Source organism: Pongo abelii, chromosome 17 (genome assembly GCF_028885655.2).
Source record: "Pongo abelii isolate AG06213 chromosome 17, NHGRI_mPonAbe1-v2.0_pri, whole genome shotgun sequence".
Classification (NCBI taxonomy): domain Eukaryota; kingdom Metazoa; phylum Chordata; class Mammalia; order Primates; family Hominidae; genus Pongo; species Pongo abelii.
The window spans coordinates 73,084,482-73,103,692 of record NC_072002.2 but is presented as its reverse complement, the minus strand read 5'-3'; the positions used below and the strand labels follow the sequence as shown (position 1 = coordinate 73,103,692).

Genomic DNA, 19,211 nt, shown 5'->3' with positions numbered 1-19,211 from the left:
TGAAAATTTTTAACTGATTATAATTGATGACTATACGAATGAATTCTTGTCTACTGACAGCGATAGATCAGATGGAAAACTTTTCATCACAAGGGTTTCCCCTGTATTTTTTCTAATAATTTAGTTGGTTAACATTTTTTGGAGTCATGTTACATTTTAGATTTAGTCACGGCAGGATGTTTGGGAGGCGCAGATAAAAGTACTCAACAACTTAATCTTGTAATAAGGTCTAAAGTATAGCTTATGAAATATGAGCACACTGTCAAATGAATCCTGAGTGGTATTCCCAAATCTAGGAAGACTTTCCATATCATTCCACCACCAAAATGCAACAGATTCTAGCTAATTTTTCATGTAAACTTAATAATGTAATGTCCTTCAGACCAAAGCAGTGGATATTTGAAACGCCAAAAAAGCTTGGTGGCAGCCAGACTGTAGACGCCCAAGTGAATGTTTTCCTTCAAGATAAGTAAGGCAGTGGCAGCTGCTGCCTAAACTTAACACCCCTGTCCATATGAAATGCATACAAAGTTGCTGAATGGAGCAGGCGGTTTTGTTATGTGACCAGTTTTGGTTTTGTTTTTTAAAGAAAAATCGTTTTGCTTAAAAGAAAACCAGCTTACTAACCACGTACTAATTTATGTATGTGTACAAAAATACATACATATGAAAATGCAAACTACTGTTCACTAGTTGGAACTTACTCTCCAAGAAGAGCTCTTTATTCCAGAATTTATATTCTCCAAATGTGTAGAAACTTGTTTTTCACTACATAGTCCTTTTAAGTTAGAATAGCCCTTTTAAGCAAGGTACACATAAGTTTTAGTTTATTTGATTTGTTTTCTAATTACATTTGAAAGTTCAAACCAAATAGGTTTGAACTTTGAGTTTAATTGTATGAATCCCTTTGTCCTCCACATCTGAACTGCAAAGTGATTTCAGTTTTTGGTAATATAATTGAATAGTTATCAAACTTTAGGAAATATATTTTTGTCAATCTTCATGTGGTAAGTGGTCCAAGTTCAGCATGGAATTGTGTTGCCAAACAAAGCCTACAACTGTCATGATGGTAATTTGTTGGGGTGGGGGTTAAAGGCTACTATAATATCAAAACTCTGTCAAAATTTGTACCATTGTGTAATACATGGTATAGGTTCAGACCAAGGCAAAGCACTTAGCCATTTCCCAATAGAAGAGTTTGAGATAATGAAAGAAAGAGATACATGAAAGGAAAGAGAAGCAGACAAATAAATTTTCATTAAGCATCTGACTGTATCTTCAAAATGATGAAAACCAATGATGGAGGAGTGATAAAGTTTACTTGAAAGACGAAACGTATTTCTGAACACAAAGCAATAAAAGACAATACAATTCCAGAGTAATACTCAGACACCCACTTTTCAAAATCACAATTCACAAGTGAAATCCAAACAGAAAGTCCCCCAGACATTTACTAATCATATCCTCAAACTGGCAGTCACACGAAATTCAGGAGAAAAAATATCCAATTCAAAATATAAGGAGCTTGTTCTTTAAGAGAAAGCACTCACTGGCTAGTGATTACTAGTGAAAGAAACCAAACTGATTAAACTTTTCATCCCACTCTAAACCACGAAAGCTGCAGAGTCATCATATGCCTGGTCGATGGAGCGTGCAGCTGTCTCTCTCTACTCCATTTCACTGAAAGGGAGCGATCAGGAACAGAGAAACAGGAAGGCCAGAATCTGTTCTAAGGCGTCTATTTCTCCACAGCTGGAGACAGGGTACTTACAATTCTATATACAGCATCCTCGGCTTGGACACTCAAGTGCGCAGTATTAAATTGCACGCCATGCCATCTGACCATTAACGCGTCCCCATCAGTTTCCCCTAGCCTTGGGCCACAACACAATATGCTTTAAAAACTCATCTGTTAGTATCTTAGCAGTGTCACTTGTGGGATAGTAATGTCACTATCCCACAAGTGACCCTACTCTCGTTCAGTATTACTTAACGGGACAAAAAACAAAGCAAATTATATAACAACGACTGACCTGACCTCCTACAGCAAAAAGGCCATGACAGATAATCAAATTCCACTAAACTTTACGTTCACCTATTTTAACTATTAAGAGACGAAACTCAGGTCCTTTGCAATATCCTCACCTTTCCGAGAACTGATTATTTTTGAAGTGTTGTCACAGGCTATACTTGCAAGCAGCTTTTTAAATGCAATTCCAACATCAGCACGTTGGGGCACTGACTTGTTTTTTGGCAGATTAAAGTAATAAATTTTATTCGAAATTCTTCTATTCAGAAAAATAAAAGCAGGGGGAAGGTATTCTGCTTGGATTTCCCAAACAGACAAAGTTCTTTGACTTTGAGGACCTACAGAAGACATCTGCAGAAATGGTGTTTTGCGCACCAAACACTGGACCACAAATCATCGTGCCAGAACTCGGCCAAAAATTCAGATCCACTGGCCTGAAGCAGGGAAACTCCCGGAACAAAGGATGAGGTTTTATTTTGGTTACTCCGCAGAGTAAGCATCGAGGTTGAAATCAGTAAACACATGTAAACACGCCGTGAACTTACCGTGGTGTCAGCGCCCGTGGAAACAGGGTTTTTGGCGCTTTTCTCCTCGGGATTCTGGGGAGCTTCTTCCGGCCCCCGGGTGACAAGAATTCTAAAATGCTGCTGCCCCGCGTTCTGATCCTGCCTGATCTTAAATGTGCACCCCTGGCCCTGCGGAGTCCTCTCCGCGGAGTTCGTCCTCCGGATTTCGGGAGCCATCCTGCCAGCCCGAGGCGGTGCCTCCGGGGCTCCCCGATCTTCCGTGGGGCTCCCTCGCTCGCTTCGGGGCTGCGTGGGGTACGAGGTACTCCTCTCCAGCCGAATGCGGGGATACCTCACCAACCTGTCCCCCTTTGTGCCCGTGAAGCCAAAGTTGAGGTCGCTGCCTGGCCCCGGAGCGCCTTGTTGGGGCTGCTGCAACTGGAAGACAAAACACCGCTTCCCGGAGCTTCCAGAAGCATCTGGAACGTGCTGCAGGGACCAGCGCCTGGGCTCTGCCGCGGCCGGGCTGCCCTGGCCATCGGGGCCCAGGGGCAGCAGCCTCACCTGGCGCACGTCGGCGCTGGAGGCGCGGTGCTGGATGCGCAGGCCCGGGGCGGCCTCCTCCCCGCAGTCCACGGGGCCGGAGCACCGCACGCGGCGGCCGCACGTGCCGTTGACCTGGATTCCCGGGTCCCGGGCTGCCCTCGGAGGGGAGCTCCCGGGGGTGTCCCTCGGCGAGGGCTCCCGGGAGCCACTCTGGGGCGAGGCCCTCGTGGTGGCAGTGGCGGAGGCCTGGTCCCCGGGGTCGGGCGTGGCGCACGGAGGCCCATCGTCGGCGCCCTCGGGCGGCCCGCAGCCGTCCGTGGCCCCGTCCACGGCCTTGCGCTGCAGGGAGATCTGCACGGAGGAGCTGCACGTGGGGCGGGCGTCGATGCTGGTCAGGAGCTGCGGGATGAACATGGACGAGCTCCGCTTAAGCGCGCCCACGCCTCCCTGCAGGCCTCCGCCGCCGTCCTCCCCTCCATTCTGGGCGAAGGGGTGCGGGCTGCTTCTCCGCGGTAGGGTGTGGAATGCCATGAAGAAGTCGTCTTCTCTCTCCTGGTCTAGGATCTCTGATTCGGGGGCTGTGTTGCTGCGACCAGAGCCAAAATGAAACCGAAGCCGATGGGCCATGGTGACCAGGGGGGCCAGGAGGGCGAGGGCAAGCGGCAACAACAGGCCTGGCACTGCCAGAAGTCACAAACCGAAGACACAAACTCCAAGAAAAAGTGTCCCATCTGCCAAACTGTTAGCACTGCGGCACCGGGAGCGACAGATAGCAGAAATAACCCAAGTGGCAAGCGGCATTCCAGGCATGATTGGATAAGAGCAAAAAGCTCTCATCCACACTGTGACAGAGGGTAGGGTGGCCAGAACCACATGACCGCGCTCTCCCCCTCCAATGCCAGCTTCTGGACTTAGCGGAGTTTTCCCCCACTCGCTCTTTTTTTTTAAACAGCAAGAGCCTGAAACAGCACCTTCCCAGCTGCTGCTTTTCCATCAGAAAGGAGTGGCCCCAGCAGGGCGCTCTCACAGCTGACTAAGGCAGCAAACACACTGCAAGCCACGCTGCTATAAATCTAAACCACATCACATTCGCAGGGCATTTCTTTCCCAACGGAGCACAGCACTGAGACTCTGTCTAACCAGTGCAGGGACCTGGCATGTTTAACAGCACACACGGTATTTCCCCACCTTCCACCACACGGAATAATGACAAGTAAAATATGGCTTGGCCACCGGGTAAACCCCTTCCCAAGCATCGGATACCATGTTTCTGTTATTTATGACATCACTACACTACCAGGATGGAATGCAAACTAATAAAACAGTACTATAAATACGATTACACACCCTACAGAGTTAGTGTCCGTTTAATGCTAAATAATTAGACCAGGATCTACAAGTAACGAAATAGCTAAGTGGAGGGGAGGGGGCCCGACTTGCTACACAACCAGTTGGCCAAGCAGAGGCCTCCTGCTATCCAGCATTTTTCATTTAAAAGGTGTATACGTGTGTGTAGCTCACATATGACTGGCAGACACCAAAGTGTCTCCTTTTCAAAGAGAAAAGGAGCCCAGCTGGAGAAAACATTGTCTCCCATATGCCACGTAGGAAAGAAAACATCAACCAAAAAACAAACAACAAAAAACAAAAGGAAAATTGAAGAAGGGAGTGCATGTGGGCTTTTTTTTTTTTTTTTGGTAATAATTTAACTTAAATACCATACAAAAGAAATGCTGCCTAGAGCTGACTGTTTTCCAGTAAGAAGTCAGCAATATTACCACAGTTGGGACACAAATATGGAATCTTGCTATGTTTGCAAAGGACCAAAAAGGACCTAAGAAATAAAAGGAAAAGTGCACACTCAAAAAACTGTCATCAGATTTGTAGTTAGCTTGGAAATATTCTGTATTTTAAACTTACTATTTTCTATGATCCAGAAACATCAATTATTTAACAAAGAGGTTTATTTAGAGGGGGTAAAAAAAAAAATAGGAGGGGAAAATACCAAGCTGTAAGAGTAACAAAAAGTTTATTTTAAAATCTGCAAAGCATGACTTTGTCAACAGCTCTAGCATCCAGGGTGTGGTGGATTAACCCTGTGTTTACATACATCCAAATATGTTTTCTAAAAGCATGTGTTTTAAATGCCAAAAATGACCTCTATGAGAGAAATGGAAGCTAGTCTGTGTAATGCTAGAACTTCCAAGTACTACCATAGCCACATATTGTCTCTGCTCGGTTAATTGCCAACAAAGAAAAAAAAAAAAAACAGCAACACCAGCATTCTTTGCATAGTAACCACACTGCAGATGGCCTGGGGCAAAACTAGGCATCAATATTATAAAACACAATTTTTCAGATACAGCTTGTATTCATACAAGATTTCTTAAAAGTTTTGTATTCAAAGTCCTTTTTGGTTTGGAAGTATAATTTCAGACCCAGGGCAAGATCACCTCAACTACAGTCATTATTTCAGATACGGAAATGGGAAACAATTTTTTAACAGTAAATTTCTCTTAATAGAAGAAAATAATGAAATAAAACACATCAAACAAGGGCCATTTTTCCTCAAATTTGACCCTTTCCTCATGTTAAACAAGAGATATTATACTCAATAATTGCAGAATAAGGATTAGTCTACAGACCACCCATGTCTCAATGAACGTACTGCTACACTACTGAATACTGCCTAACTCACTTGGTCCTCACTGGATGAGAGATGGAGAGACAAGAACTGCACCCTCAGCAGAATCTCTCATCCAATCTCACAAGAAAGTACTTTTATGCATACAACAAAAGTGGTTTAGTTACACTGTACGACTGTTCATCACCCAACATCCCATACTTTAATGGAAAAGATACTAGGACGGTAGGCCAGAATCTGTTAGTTTTCTCTTTTGGAGAATAATACCAATCATATGAGATTCAACACATCCCCAAACTACCACTGGGCTGGGACTTAGGAGGCCAGCAGGTCAGACCCTGGCACCTCCACTGACTGATGTGTTTATGTAAAGGCTCTAGACCTGGTTCTTCTCATCTATAATAACAGGAGTTAAATGAGTTATTGTATAAGGCTCCTCCAGTTCAAATATTCTATTAACATCCAGCTATTAAAAATCTGAAGTTTCAATTGAATTCTGCAGAAAGGATTCTTAACACCTTTTAACCAGTCAACATACCATACAAGTTTCAGGGAAGGTAAATTTGAGAATGACTGACTGCACTGAATTATAGTGTCACTTCTGAAGGTACCTTAAGGACTTAACATGATAGTGTTCATTTTCATAATTGGAACACCTGGTTCACAGCTACTTGATGTACATGTTTTAGTTAGTTAAGAAACCAAAATGTGCTTCAAAAATTCCACTTCTAAAATGAAATCTGGCCAGGCATGGTGGCTCATGCCTGTAGTCCTAGCTATCCTGGAGGCCTGCTTGAGCCCAAGGGTTTGAGGTTACAGTGAGCTACCACTGCACTCCAACCCGGGCGATAGAGGGAGACCCTTTCTCTAAAAAAAATTAAAATAAAAATAATAAAATGAAATCATAATTATTTCAGTTATGTATGTATCGATCTTTATAAACATATTATATATACATCAATCTATATATAAAATGTTAGTTTATATCTGTTATATGCCTCAGGCATATCTTTGTTTCTTTAAAGGTACTTTCTAAGGTTCTCTCTTGAGAAAGCAACCACTTTTAAAATACAGCTTGACTTTACCTGCTAAATGTAGGTTCACTTTTTGCTATACGTTGTTAATTAGATTGTTATTTTCCCTGAGAGAATTACCATAGATTTCCTACTGAATGCATCCCAGTATTATGGCCTGGCTTTCATTTAAAAACCGAGCAAAGTTTGTTTACATTCCTGATGGCCTCTTTAGAGATCTGCCTACCGTTCTGTATTCCCAACGTTAGAACATGAGCATATGGGCTGATACTATCACCAGTGGCTTTCGTTAACATTAACTGCAATAAAAATACACACACATACAAATACATTTTTTATCCTAGCAACATAAAAGTATTTGTTAGGATTTTGAACATCAAACTAGTAGTGGGACAAAAACAGTCTTCTTTTTGGGCACATATACTGTAATAAGTACAACATAAACACAAAGTTTTAAAGACGCTGCTCTGAAAATCCAGTTAATAAAAAAATGAAGCAAAATTCAAATACAGGCATCTACTTACCAGTCTATTTTCGTCAAATACTTCAAATAGGAGTCTGTGATTAGATGGGTTTACCTATAAGGAACATAAATAGTATTTGTTAAACGAGCAGGAATCATTTGAACAGTGACGTAAGGAACAGAAAGAATAACATACTGCTTTACAATGCGCCCAACTCAATTGTATAATATGAACAATTATCCTACTGTTCTGGAAATTCTATGTGTACTAAATCAAATTTCCTATTACTGATTTCTATATTATTCTGCCCCGAATTTAGGCATAGCAAATGAAGAAAAGGCTCTTAGCTGTTTTTCTAAAATAAGAAAGGATAGTTGTAAATAGCTTTAAAGAGTTCCTAACCTCTATACAAGGCATTCTCATGACTGTAGATCAAAAAATGTCTATGCCTGAGGATATTTATTAGGCCTGATAGCAGTAATAGTAATGATAAAAATAATGAAGAAGATTGTAATAGCTTACGAGTGTATCTGTGTGTGTGTGTGTGTGTGTGTGGAGAGACACACACAAACACACACACAAACAGAGAGACAGACAGAGACAGAGACAGACAGGGTCTTGTTCTGTTGCCCAGGCTGGACTGCAGTGGCATGATCATGGCTCACTGCAGCCTCAACTTCCCAGGCTCAATTGATCCTCCTGCCTCACTCTCCTGAGTAGCTTGGACTATGCCTGGCTGATTTTTGTGTTTTTTTGTACAGATGACGTTTCACCATGTTCCCCAGGCTGGTTTTGAATTCCTGGGCTCAAGCTATCTGCATGACTTGGCCTCTCAAAGTGCTGGGATTACAGGCATGAGCCACTGTGCCCAGCCTGTGCACTTATTTTTTAGGCACTGTCTTGTTATTAAATATCAACAATCCATGATCTCATTTAATCTTCACAGCAATCCTATGATGTATAACTATCACGCAATTTTATAAATGAGGAGCCAAGACCCTGAGGTCCAGTGAAGTAACTTGCCCAAGAGCCCACAGCGAATGTGTAGGGCAACCAGGACCTGCACTAGGTCTATGCTGCCTGTCTCCAGAGCCTAGGCTGTGAACCATGAGAGACACCTGGAACTGTGAGGCAATGACAGAGCTACTGGGCTTTCTATATCTTTTTGCTTCCTTTTCTTTACCAAAACCTCACCAAAATGGCCCATATCATCCTCCAAACTCAGGTATCATTTACTAAGCACCAACCATGTGTGTGACATAGAGCTACATGTTCTCATTTACAGCATCGCATGCAAATCCTTGAAACAACCCTTCCAGGTAAGGATTCTCTCTCCTATGTGAGAGATAAGGATCCCAGGGAGATTGAGAGTCTTCAGGTGGCCCTTCCAGGGTCACAAAGGCTCTAAATGGTAAAGCCAGAGAGGTGACCTAGGCCCTGGCTGCTTCATGGAGGGGAATGCATGAAATAACACTTGATCATACAAGCACAGAGAGCTCAGCTTGTGCTTCTGGTCCCGTGGTCTGCCTGCAGCCTAGCGACAGAACAAGCAGATGGGGTTTGCTGTCTGTTTAGAAGCTCTATGAAGGGTCACACTGCTTGCCAATGCAACCACAGGCTACAGGCAGGAGCTGGCACATAATAGGCCCTCAATAAAGATTTGTAAAATGAAGAAATATAAAGACCTTAAGAACTTGTAATCCCAGCACTTTGGGAGGCCAAGGCGGGCAGATCACGAGGTCAGGAGATTGAGACCATCCTGGCCAACGTGGTGAAACCTCGTCTCTACTAAAAATACAAAAATGAGCCGGGCGTGGTGGTACGGGCCTATAGTCCCAGCTACTCAGGAGGTTGAGGCAGGAGAATCACTTGAACCTGGGAGGCAGAGGTTGCAGTGAGCTGAGATTGTGCCACTGCACTCCAGCCTGGTGACAGAGCGAGACTCCATCTCAAAAAACAAAACAAAACAAAACAAAACAAAACAAACAAAAAAACCTTAAGAAAAACTAACAAAAATAGAACTTAAATGTGCCTACTGCCAAGATTAGCTGAAAAAAGTATGGGATGTATTAACATTTATGTAACTGTGGCCAGTGTTCCACTGAAAGAAGTCTAAACACTTTGGAGGTTCACAAGTGGAAAGCTATATTTCAGAGTTAACTAAAGGCCAACAGCATCTATCAGCTCCTATTAGCTTTTCAGTCCTCCACAGGGTAATTTCAAATACATCTGGTGGAGGCTGTACATAGGATTTTACCAAGTATGAAAATATCAGTGCCATATTTCAGCTATGAGCATAATGGAAAGCAGATGCTGTATGTAGTAGTCCAAGTTTGGAGCACAAAAAATACTATTGTGATTGAGAGGAAGAAATCAGGACCAATTATAATGGGCCTCATGGCAATATTGGCCTTTGGAAATCTGCACTAATCAGAAGACCTGGATTATTTCTGGAGGTAAGCAGTTTTTAATATCACAGCTATACAATTAAGATACCTTCGTTTTGAAGAGAAAGCCCTTTCTTTCAATTAAATAGCTAAGCAGTCTAATATTTCCAAAATGTCAGTAGTAAAACACAGCAACAACCACAAATGTTCAATAAGCAGAAATCTCTGCTAATTCACATATTTCAGTCATTTCGACATATAGCTATTCTGAATATTAAATATAAAAGGTTGAGGAAATCTTACCTAATTCTGTTGTATTTAGATTCCAGAAGTAATTTTATATTATACACATATATATGCACTGAGTATTTCGGTTACCAAAATTTTCCTCCCTAACTAGAATATAATTGGTAATTTTTATGTTTCTTTTTAATCATGTTGCCTCTACTATTTTACTCTCTCTAAAATACTTCATAACCCGTCTCATAGAATTAAACTACTCTCATAAATGATATTTTATCTTATTTCTTAAAGAAAGGTTTGAATTCAAAAGATGAAACATGGTGTTTGGGTAATTTTCTTTTGACTTCTCCAAAACACTCCCCAATGAAACAAGTCTGGATTCTGTGACCACTACTTCTAGTCTTTCAAAATTTGGGATACATTAGGAGGCTGCCTATTTTCCATCCTAAAAGGAATTTCTCATTAAACATGTAAGAGCTTTTCCTCAAGATGAATTGACTGTGATAATCGACCTAGACGTACCAATAACAATTATTACCAAACAATGAAAAACTTACCCTGAAATAAAATTCTTCATTCCATTTTGGGTTCAGCGTCTGGAAGAGAAATTATCTTGTAGTATCTTTTAGTCTTTCAAACATTAGCAGTTACTAGTACAATACAGTCTACATATTTGCTTAAACATTTTTTTGATTAAAAAAAGCTAAGAGAAGCATTTAGTCAATTATTTGAGACTAGCGTATAAACCAAACTGGAGGGGGAGGGAATGTATTTATGAAACAGATGCTTCATAGATATGAAACTTTAAACTGCTTCTATCACCAGAAGGAAAAACATCAGAGGCCTGGAAAGAGTCATCGTGAAAATATAAAAAATTTCTTCAAGAAATTAGCATTGATATGATTATTCTACCAAGAAGGAAATGAACTTTGTTGACTTCCCTCTCCCTGCTACAAATCTGTTTTGCAGAGTAATGAAGCAGGTGGGGGAAAGTTGAATGTGTTCATTGTTCATATAAATATTGAAATTTAACATTTTATAGACAGCAATACTGAGGATCAGATTTTATAACAAGGAAAAAAAAAAGACCAAATGTAAACCAAAAGTGAACTATTTTTTTCTCCAAAAATAACCAGGTTAAAAAATACTTGTCTACTTATTCTTCAGTCTTCCTCTCCATTCATCCATCTGTTCATCTTTCTATCAATCTACTTAAATGTACATCTCACAAGGAGATGGCAAGGATACTTTTGTCCTCAGATATCCCCCCAAACTAAGAGGAAGCATGTTCTAGGAAGGAGGACTGTACATGTGTGTTCATGCATCTGCACACGCATAAGCCTCTTAAACACAGCTCTTAAAAATTGTATGTAAAAAAAATCATCACTTCACCAACAGCGACAGGTATTTTTAGTCAAAATGATATTTATCAATCTATTTCCTTTAATAGATCAGTTCAGGGAGATGAAAAAAAATCAATAGAGTGCAACATAAAAATAGGAAACACAGAGCTCACACAACACTGAACCGGCGTTTTTAAAAATTCAGCACTTTCCCCACCCACAACTCCACAGTGAATTCAATCCTAAATAATGGGGTTCATACTTTTCTCCCATGTGAATGAAGCCAAGGATGGTAATGAGCAAGAGGAGGGGAGTGGAGCAGCAGGCCTGGCCTGCCTCCGGCTGCAGTCCCGGAGGGCAGCTTCATGGAAATGCACATGGGAAATGACAGGCGAGGAAAGCAACAAGACATGAGAGCACAAAACGAAGGAAGAACCAGTCACAACACAGCAAGGAGAGCAGGATGACGGCAGTTCTCGCACCAGAACGCAGCAGAGGCATACGAACCAGGAGGCGGGCAGCAGAAGAAGGAGAGCAAACCCAGCTACAGAGCTACTCCCTCGACCGTGGAAAGGGAGGGAGAAGGAGGACCTCCCTTTGGAAGGAAATACATTGCAATAGCCCCAGTCGCCGGCGTTGGTCCTGGCTCCATATCCAGCAGGCGACCAAGTTTCCCAGCTGCCTTCCTGGTGAGCCTTCTAGACAGCCCCCACTCGCCTAGAAACTGAACCAGCAACAACGCCTAACACAGGGAACAATGGCCTCCGTCCCTCGCAGGCATCCTCCCTGCTAATCAAAATACTGGCTCCTGTTTGCAAAACAGATTTTTAATGCCAGTCCCAATGCCAAGTGGAGGACACGCTGCAGTTATGGTTCCTTACACAAAAGGACCTGGCTGCATCCTGGGTGCCTGCGTGGCAGCAAGACAGTTACAATTTTTTAAAGCACTCATGCTGTCCAGAAAATGTTCAGCAAAGTGTTAGACTATCTAAGCACCCGCCTCTAAAGGAGGTAAGGAAAAAAATCATAGTAACCCATAAATAATACTAAAGCACAGATGAAAGGGGTTTGTTTTGTTTTTTGGGTTTTTTTGAGACAGGTTCTCATTCTGTCACCCAGGCTGGAGTGCAGTGGCGTGATTATGGCTCACTGCAACCTCAACCTCCCAGGCTCAATTGATCTGCCAGCCTCGGCCTCCAAAAGTGCTAGAATTACAGCCATGAGCCACCGCACCCAGCCAAGTATTTTTAATAGAGAACATGCATCTTCAATAAAGCCTCCAAATATAGGGTAAAAAATATTTACATACATACATATATATTACATATGTCTATAAATACATGGAGATAGGCAAATTAAGACATACGTATTGGCCAGGCACAGTGGCTCACATCTGTATTCCCAGCACTTTGGGAGGCTAAGGTGGGTGGATCACCTGAGGTCAGCAGTTCCAGACCAGCCTGGTCAACATGGCAAAATCCCACATCTACTAAAAATACAAAAATCAGCTGGGCATAGTGGTGCACACTTGTAATCCCAGCTACTCAGGAAGCTGAGGCAGGAGCATCACTTGAACCCGGGAGGCAAAGGTTGCGGTGAGCCGAGATTATGCCACTGCACTCCAGCTTGGGTGACAGAGTGACACTCCATCTCAAACTAAATAAATAAATAACTAAAAGACGTACTTATGGAAACAAATTTTTAATGAAATCATGTACATAAAAATTAGGAAAATAAGATATATACATACATATATAGCTTTATTATTAATATATTTTCTCTATTTTCATGTAGCTAACCAAGTATTTTGCTTCCTTTAGAAATAGTTGTTTCAAGTTAAACTATTCCTCGTGTGCCTACCAATTCCACAAACAGCTCCATTTCATTAAATGTATTTTAAATTACTTTAAGTTTCTTTGTGAAATACACAAAGACAAAAACAAATCCTTGTTTTTGCTGTATTCTGTGCAAGAAAAAAATGTTACAACTTATGACATTTTCAGGATACTGTTTTTGTAGGCATTTAAGTAAAAACCTGAATCACTACCTTGGGTTAGTATTGAAAAGTCTTGGAAAACTTCTAGATTTAATACTGAAAGACACTTAAAATGAAAATACAGCATAAAAGACAAAAAGTGGGCTGGGCACAGTGGCTCACACCTGTAATCTCAGCACTTTGGGAGGCCAAGACAGGTGGATCACCTGAGGTCAGGAGTTCAAGGCCAGTCTCGCCAACATGGTGAAACCCCGTCTCTACTAAAAATACAAAAAAAAAAAAAAGCCAGGCATGGTGACAGTTGCCTGTAATCCCTGCTTTTTGGGAGGGTGAGGCAGGAGAATCACTTGAACCCAGGAGGCGGAGGTTGCAGTGAGCTGAGAACACGCCATTGCACTCCAGCCTGGGCGACAGAGTGAGACTCCATCTCAAAAAAAAAAAAAGATAAAAAGTGATGCACTTGTATATGGCAGCTCCATTATAATCTCATGGGACTATCACTGTGTAAGTAGTCCATCCTTGACCAAAAAGGCGTTACGCAGCACATGACTGTGCATAATTAGATTAAATTATGACTTAAATGACATTTGGTTAAAGATCGACAACCTACCTTTTTAATTGTTTTTGTCTGGACCAAAGCAAGTTCTCTATTCTCATCCGCTACGTACAATGAAAGTTTCACGTACGGATCACTGTAAGAAAATATTTCAGATTTAATAGGATTATACTTTTCATTCAAAAGAGAGAACAGTGGAACCTAAATGAAAATACAAATATCAGTTAAAGTCTCAGCTTGTATTATTTCCACAAACTAAGCAATAACCTTTTTAACACGTCTACTAAGTCAATACACTTGGAGTAAAGTTCCTATCAAAACCAGTGCCAATAATGTTTACTTAGAAGCTAAAAATATATATAATTTTAAAGACAGAGTCTGAAAAGATTACAAGAAAGATTAAAAGGCACACAGATTTTGTTCAGACTTTACAAAATGTAGCTAGAAATTTGGTTTAGGTCTTATCCATATTCTTATTTCTAGCGTCTAGGTAATTAGTGGAGGTAAAAGAGCCATTGTTTATGTGACCCAACAGCTACCATTTTACAGATTAAAAACCAAATCAAGGCTGGGCGAGGTGGCTCACACCTGTAATCCCTACATTTTCAGAGGCAGAGGCGGGTGGATCACCTGAGGTCAGGAGTTCAAGACCAGCCTGGCCAACCTGGTGAAACCCCGTCTCTACTAAAAACACAAAAAGTAGCTGGGCATGGTGGCAGGTGCCTGTAATCCCAGCTACTGAGGAGGCTGAGGCAGAAGAATCGCTTGAATCTGGGAGACAGAGGTTGTGGTGAGCCAAGATCACACTACTGCACTCCAGCCTGGGCTACAGAGCAAGACTCTGTCTCAACACCCTCCCCCCCCAAAAAAAGACAAAAACAAAACAAAACCCTAGAAAACTAAAGCCTAGAAAGTCAAGAAAGATTTGCCTAAAGTTATAAATTTGAGTAGTCTAGATTAAAGTTCAGGTTTCCTGACTACAAGTCCCAGAATTCCTTGTACACATCACATTATCTTTAATCATTATTTCCTTGGGAAATGAACTTTTAGCAAGATGTATATTTCAAAGGATTACTGCGGACTATCTACTAAGAGGTTAAGTCTAGTCACACTTTCAAGTATTGCTAGCCCTGGGGTAGCTCAAACCTAATCAAAATATCACTGTGCAAGAATTTAGGGTATAAAAGAATTTATTTTGCTTCATACTTGAGATCCTGAAAATCATAAAAAGGGCTCTCATGTATTCAATCTCTAAATTCTCACTTATCTAGTTATGTATAGCCAAAAACTGATTGCTATCAATTCATCAGATTAACTTTATGTAATGTCAGAACTGCCCATTAGTGGCTATACTATGACTATTAACCCTTTTTTTGCAATGTCTAAGATATTTCCAAAGATTACATCAAGTATCTTAAAATGCTGAGACCGTACTGATTTCTATTTGATATTTCAAATAATAAATATGCCATGAAATCCTTTCACAAGGAAGTATGATAAAAGTTTGGTATTAACAAGGCTATACTCAATATCTAAAAAACAAATCAAAAGTCTGAAAAATATTGTTAGTACACGTGTGTGTACACGTGTGTATTTATTACCCATAAGATGTATCTTAACGGAAGCTACAAAACATATCCTAAAAAAGTTAGCAACATGATTTGTTCAGTTATACTCCATTATGAGTAAATATTTTTTATTTTTAACGTTATGGTTTGGAAGGTATTAGTTAATCTTGCCTCTTTTCTGTAAACTGTAAACCTTTATTTGGTTAAATAACATCTAAGCAGATGCACCTACTTCTCCTTCTAAGGCATCCTCAGCCTTAGAAAAAGATAGATCAAGAGCTGGCACCTAGCCCAGGTCAAAGGTCCCATAAGCATCTTCCTAATGGGTACCCATGGGCTGGCAGATGAATCAGGCGTCACTTTCCAAGGGAGTGAGGCCCAGGCTTTAGCATATCAGATTCACCTGGGTGAGGGGGTGATTAAAACACAGATAACTGGGTCCCGCTCCCAAATCTGAATTCAATCCGGGGTAGAACCCAAGAATCTGCATTCCTAGCATGTTCCCAGTGATGCCAAGGCTCCTGATCCAGGAACGACACTCAGAGAACTACTGTTCTAGATGGCATTTGAAAAGAGTATTTTCTAGCTACAGAAACTAAATTTTCAATTTCCAGCCACAATCTATTGCTTATAAAAGAGCTCAAGGCCTGATGATCATGTTACCTCCAGATAATGTGCCGTGGAGATGCATGCAGAACACATGTGCACACACACGCACATACAGAATCCACAGTTACAAAGAATACCATAAACTCTGCTGCTATCTCTCATTTTTATGCCCCTCAGCTATCATGATTGCCGGCTATTATATAACTGCAATAAAGAGCTAAGCATTTCCTGTAACAGAACATCCACATTCTTCCACTGGTGGTTCATTTACCTCAGTCTGTATCCCTTGAATAGCTCACAATAATTGACACATGCAGCTGGGGACTGTGGGTGGGATACTTAGGTGTGGGACACCATATCTTCCAGCAGTAATAAAGAAGTCAGCTGGGAATATGTAACATCTTGAGTGCTCATCCAGGTAGGTACTAAGGTATGATCAACTCTATGAAAGATCGACTAGGAAACTTCCTGAAAGAGAGTTCAGCCTGAAGAGAGAACCAAAGGCCAACGTCTTGGAGCTGGCTACAGGACAGTAGGATGTAAGCTCAAGGGGAGGAGACGGTTAGGCGCAGTGGCTCACGCCTGTAATCCCAACCATTTGGGAGGCTGAGACAGGCAGATCGCTTGAGCCCGGGGGTTCAAGACCAGCCTGGGCAACATGGCGAAACCCCATCTCTACAAAAAAATACAAAAAAATGTAGCTGCGTGTGGGGCATGCACCTGTAGTCACAGCCACTACAGAGGCTGAGGTGGGAGGGCTGCTTGAGCCTGGGAGGTGGAGGCTGCAGTGAGCCTAGATCGTGCCACTGCACTCCAGTATGGGCGACAGAGTGAGACCCGGACAGAGTGAGACCCTGTCTGATTCATTTATTCATAAATAAGAGGAGGGGGAAAACGGGTGCCCAGATTGCTCTCAGGCTCCTCCTCCCTTTCAGCTGGTACTTAACCACTCTTAACTTCAGCCTGCTCATGAATGAAATGGAAATGACAATTCCTAACTCGGGCAGTTTTTGCAAAGACCAGAGAAAATCATGTCTTAATACTAGTACCCAGCACCATTCCAAACATACAATACAAATGCCCCATAAATGACAGCCAAGGTAACTGTTCTTTGCTTCCTCTCTTAGGAGACGTGTGAGATTTTCTGTTGCTCCTTTTGACTCCCAACTCCTGCTACAATGACTGATTTGACACTGGTTACCTCACAGTACACACTGGGTGCCGGCCAACTGCAGCATGCTACATATTCCACGCCTCCTCATTATTCATACAGTGTGGAGGTCCCAAGGGATCTGGGTAGAGATGATCAAACTGGGAATCTTACTCACAATGAAGCTCACCAGAATTCACTCTTGGCATCAAGTTACCGTTCTAGTGGCTGCTGTTGATACAACTCAGGGCTAGCATGAATATGACTCTCTAGGAAGCTCAATGCTATGCAAGAACATGTAGATTAGAAGGCAAATTCTGTTTTGCAAACTTTTTGTTTTCTCTCCTTAGTGAAGCTGCTTAGACATCACATTCTACCTTTCAGCCTTTCCAAGGAGACAGTAAACTGGTACTAGGATTCAAGCAACCTTCTATTTCCTGAGTGCCTACTATAGGCCAAGAAAAGAGACAGGTTCCAGAAACAAAAGACACTGTTCCTACCCAGTTGAATGGAACACAGAGAAATGAAAACATGATTGTGACAGAGTGTGCCAAGCACCCGGGAAAACAGCAGTCAGCAGCAGTGGTCCCTGACCTTCCCATGCAAATCCAGGTACCTGGCCCCACTCCAGACCTGGTAATCAGAATCTCCAGGGTCAGGACCTAGGAGTCTACATTTATTGAGTGTCTCATGTGATTTCTATGCACTGGTCTATCCAGATACCACTGCCAGATAGGAGTCTGAAGGCAGACATAGAACTGGGAGGCATGAGGTGGAAAGATCACAGGCAGAGGTCCAGTGATAGGCTGGAGCTGGGGTTCCGAACATTAAAAAGTCTGGCATGGCTGCAGTCAGGAGGGCTCAGGGAGAAAAGGCAGCTGGAGAGACAGCCCAGGCTCAAACCACAAGGAGTCGGCCATTCCTGCAGAGCTCAAACCCTGGGTCTTCATCAATTAGTATATGACTTTGGAAAACTTACATAGCCTCTCTGTGCCTCAGTTTTGCCATCTATGTAATGGGTATAACAGTAGTACTTCCCTTATAAAAAGGCTGTTGGAAAGACAAATTATAATAGTGCTTGACAGGAGTATAGTGAGCACTTAATAAATGTTAGCGGCTGGCTGGGTGTGGAGGCAGGTGCCTATAATCTCAGTACTTTGGAAGGCCAGGGTGGGCAGATCACTTGAGGTCAGGAGTTGCAGACCAGCCTGGCCAACATGGTAAAACCTCGTCTCTACTAAAAATACAAAAATTAGCTGGGTGTGGTGGCGTGCATCTGTAGTCCCAGCTACTGAATCGCTTGAATCCAGGAGGCGGAGGTTGCAGTGAGCCGAGATTGCACCACTGCACCTGGGTGACAGAGTCAGAATCCGTCTCTAAATACATACATACATACATACATAAATGTTAGCTGCCGCCATCATCGTCCTCGTTGTGGAGTTGTCTAAACACAGAAAAATCATGATCATATTCATTAGAAGGAGATAAGACAGCAGGCAGTGAGACCCATTGGAAAGCCTCTGCGCCAAAGAATTAAGAAAGCTCTGAAGGCAGAGGTGGCAAAAATCAGAAAGGATTGACTACTCATCCAAAGGTGGACTCAAAAGAACAAGGTGGCCAACTGAATGTAACAGGTAGGTGGGTTAGGAGGAGAGGGAATCCATGCCAACTCCAGGTCTCGGGCCTCTTGACAAATTATGCCATTACACACGGGGCCCTAGAATCTTCTGCTCCATGTTCATGATGATGCATTTGTGTGTAAGTGTTCAAGGGCCTACTAAATAATGATGGCCTGAACTGTCTGTCCTCAGGGGATCCTAATGATTTAGTGCTATTCCAACAAGAAGTTTGAGCATTGAGCCTGGCCTCCAAATCCACGTCAAGGTTGGGCAGACACCAAAATGTACCCTGAAGGATCTCAGGTTCCTCAGTATTTCTCACTGAGTAAACAAAATCCAAAAGAAAAACCACTTGGGAGGTTCTAGCTGTTCACTCACAAGTAAGACACCTCACTGTCACATAAAAGATTACATCTGAAAAAAAAAAATACAAGGGTGACATCACCTTAGAGATATGAGACATGCCAGGAACTGTGCATGAAATCAATGGCTAGGAAACAGACTCCTTGAACTAAAA

General features: G+C 42.1%; 1 protein-coding gene across 9 annotated transcripts in view; it reads right to left on the bottom strand.

Moving 5' to 3' along the window:
* The window catches only part of NEDD4L (NEDD4 like E3 ubiquitin protein ligase), a 363,402-nt gene that overhangs the window by 141,916 nt on the left and 202,275 nt on the right, over window positions 1-19,211 (bottom strand). For 8 of the 9 annotated variants that reach the window (XM_054537491.2, XM_024235708.3, XM_054537492.2 and 5 more), the window contains 3 exon segments: window positions 13,803-13,884; window positions 10,411-10,449; window positions 7,284-7,337 (listed from right to left, as the gene is read on the bottom strand). The exons of the other annotated variant lie outside the window; for it this stretch is intronic. In XM_054537491.2, coding sequence (XP_054393466.1) covers window positions 7,284-7,337; window positions 10,411-10,449; window positions 13,803-13,884 — 175 coding nt within the window. 9 annotated transcript variants of the gene reach the window in all.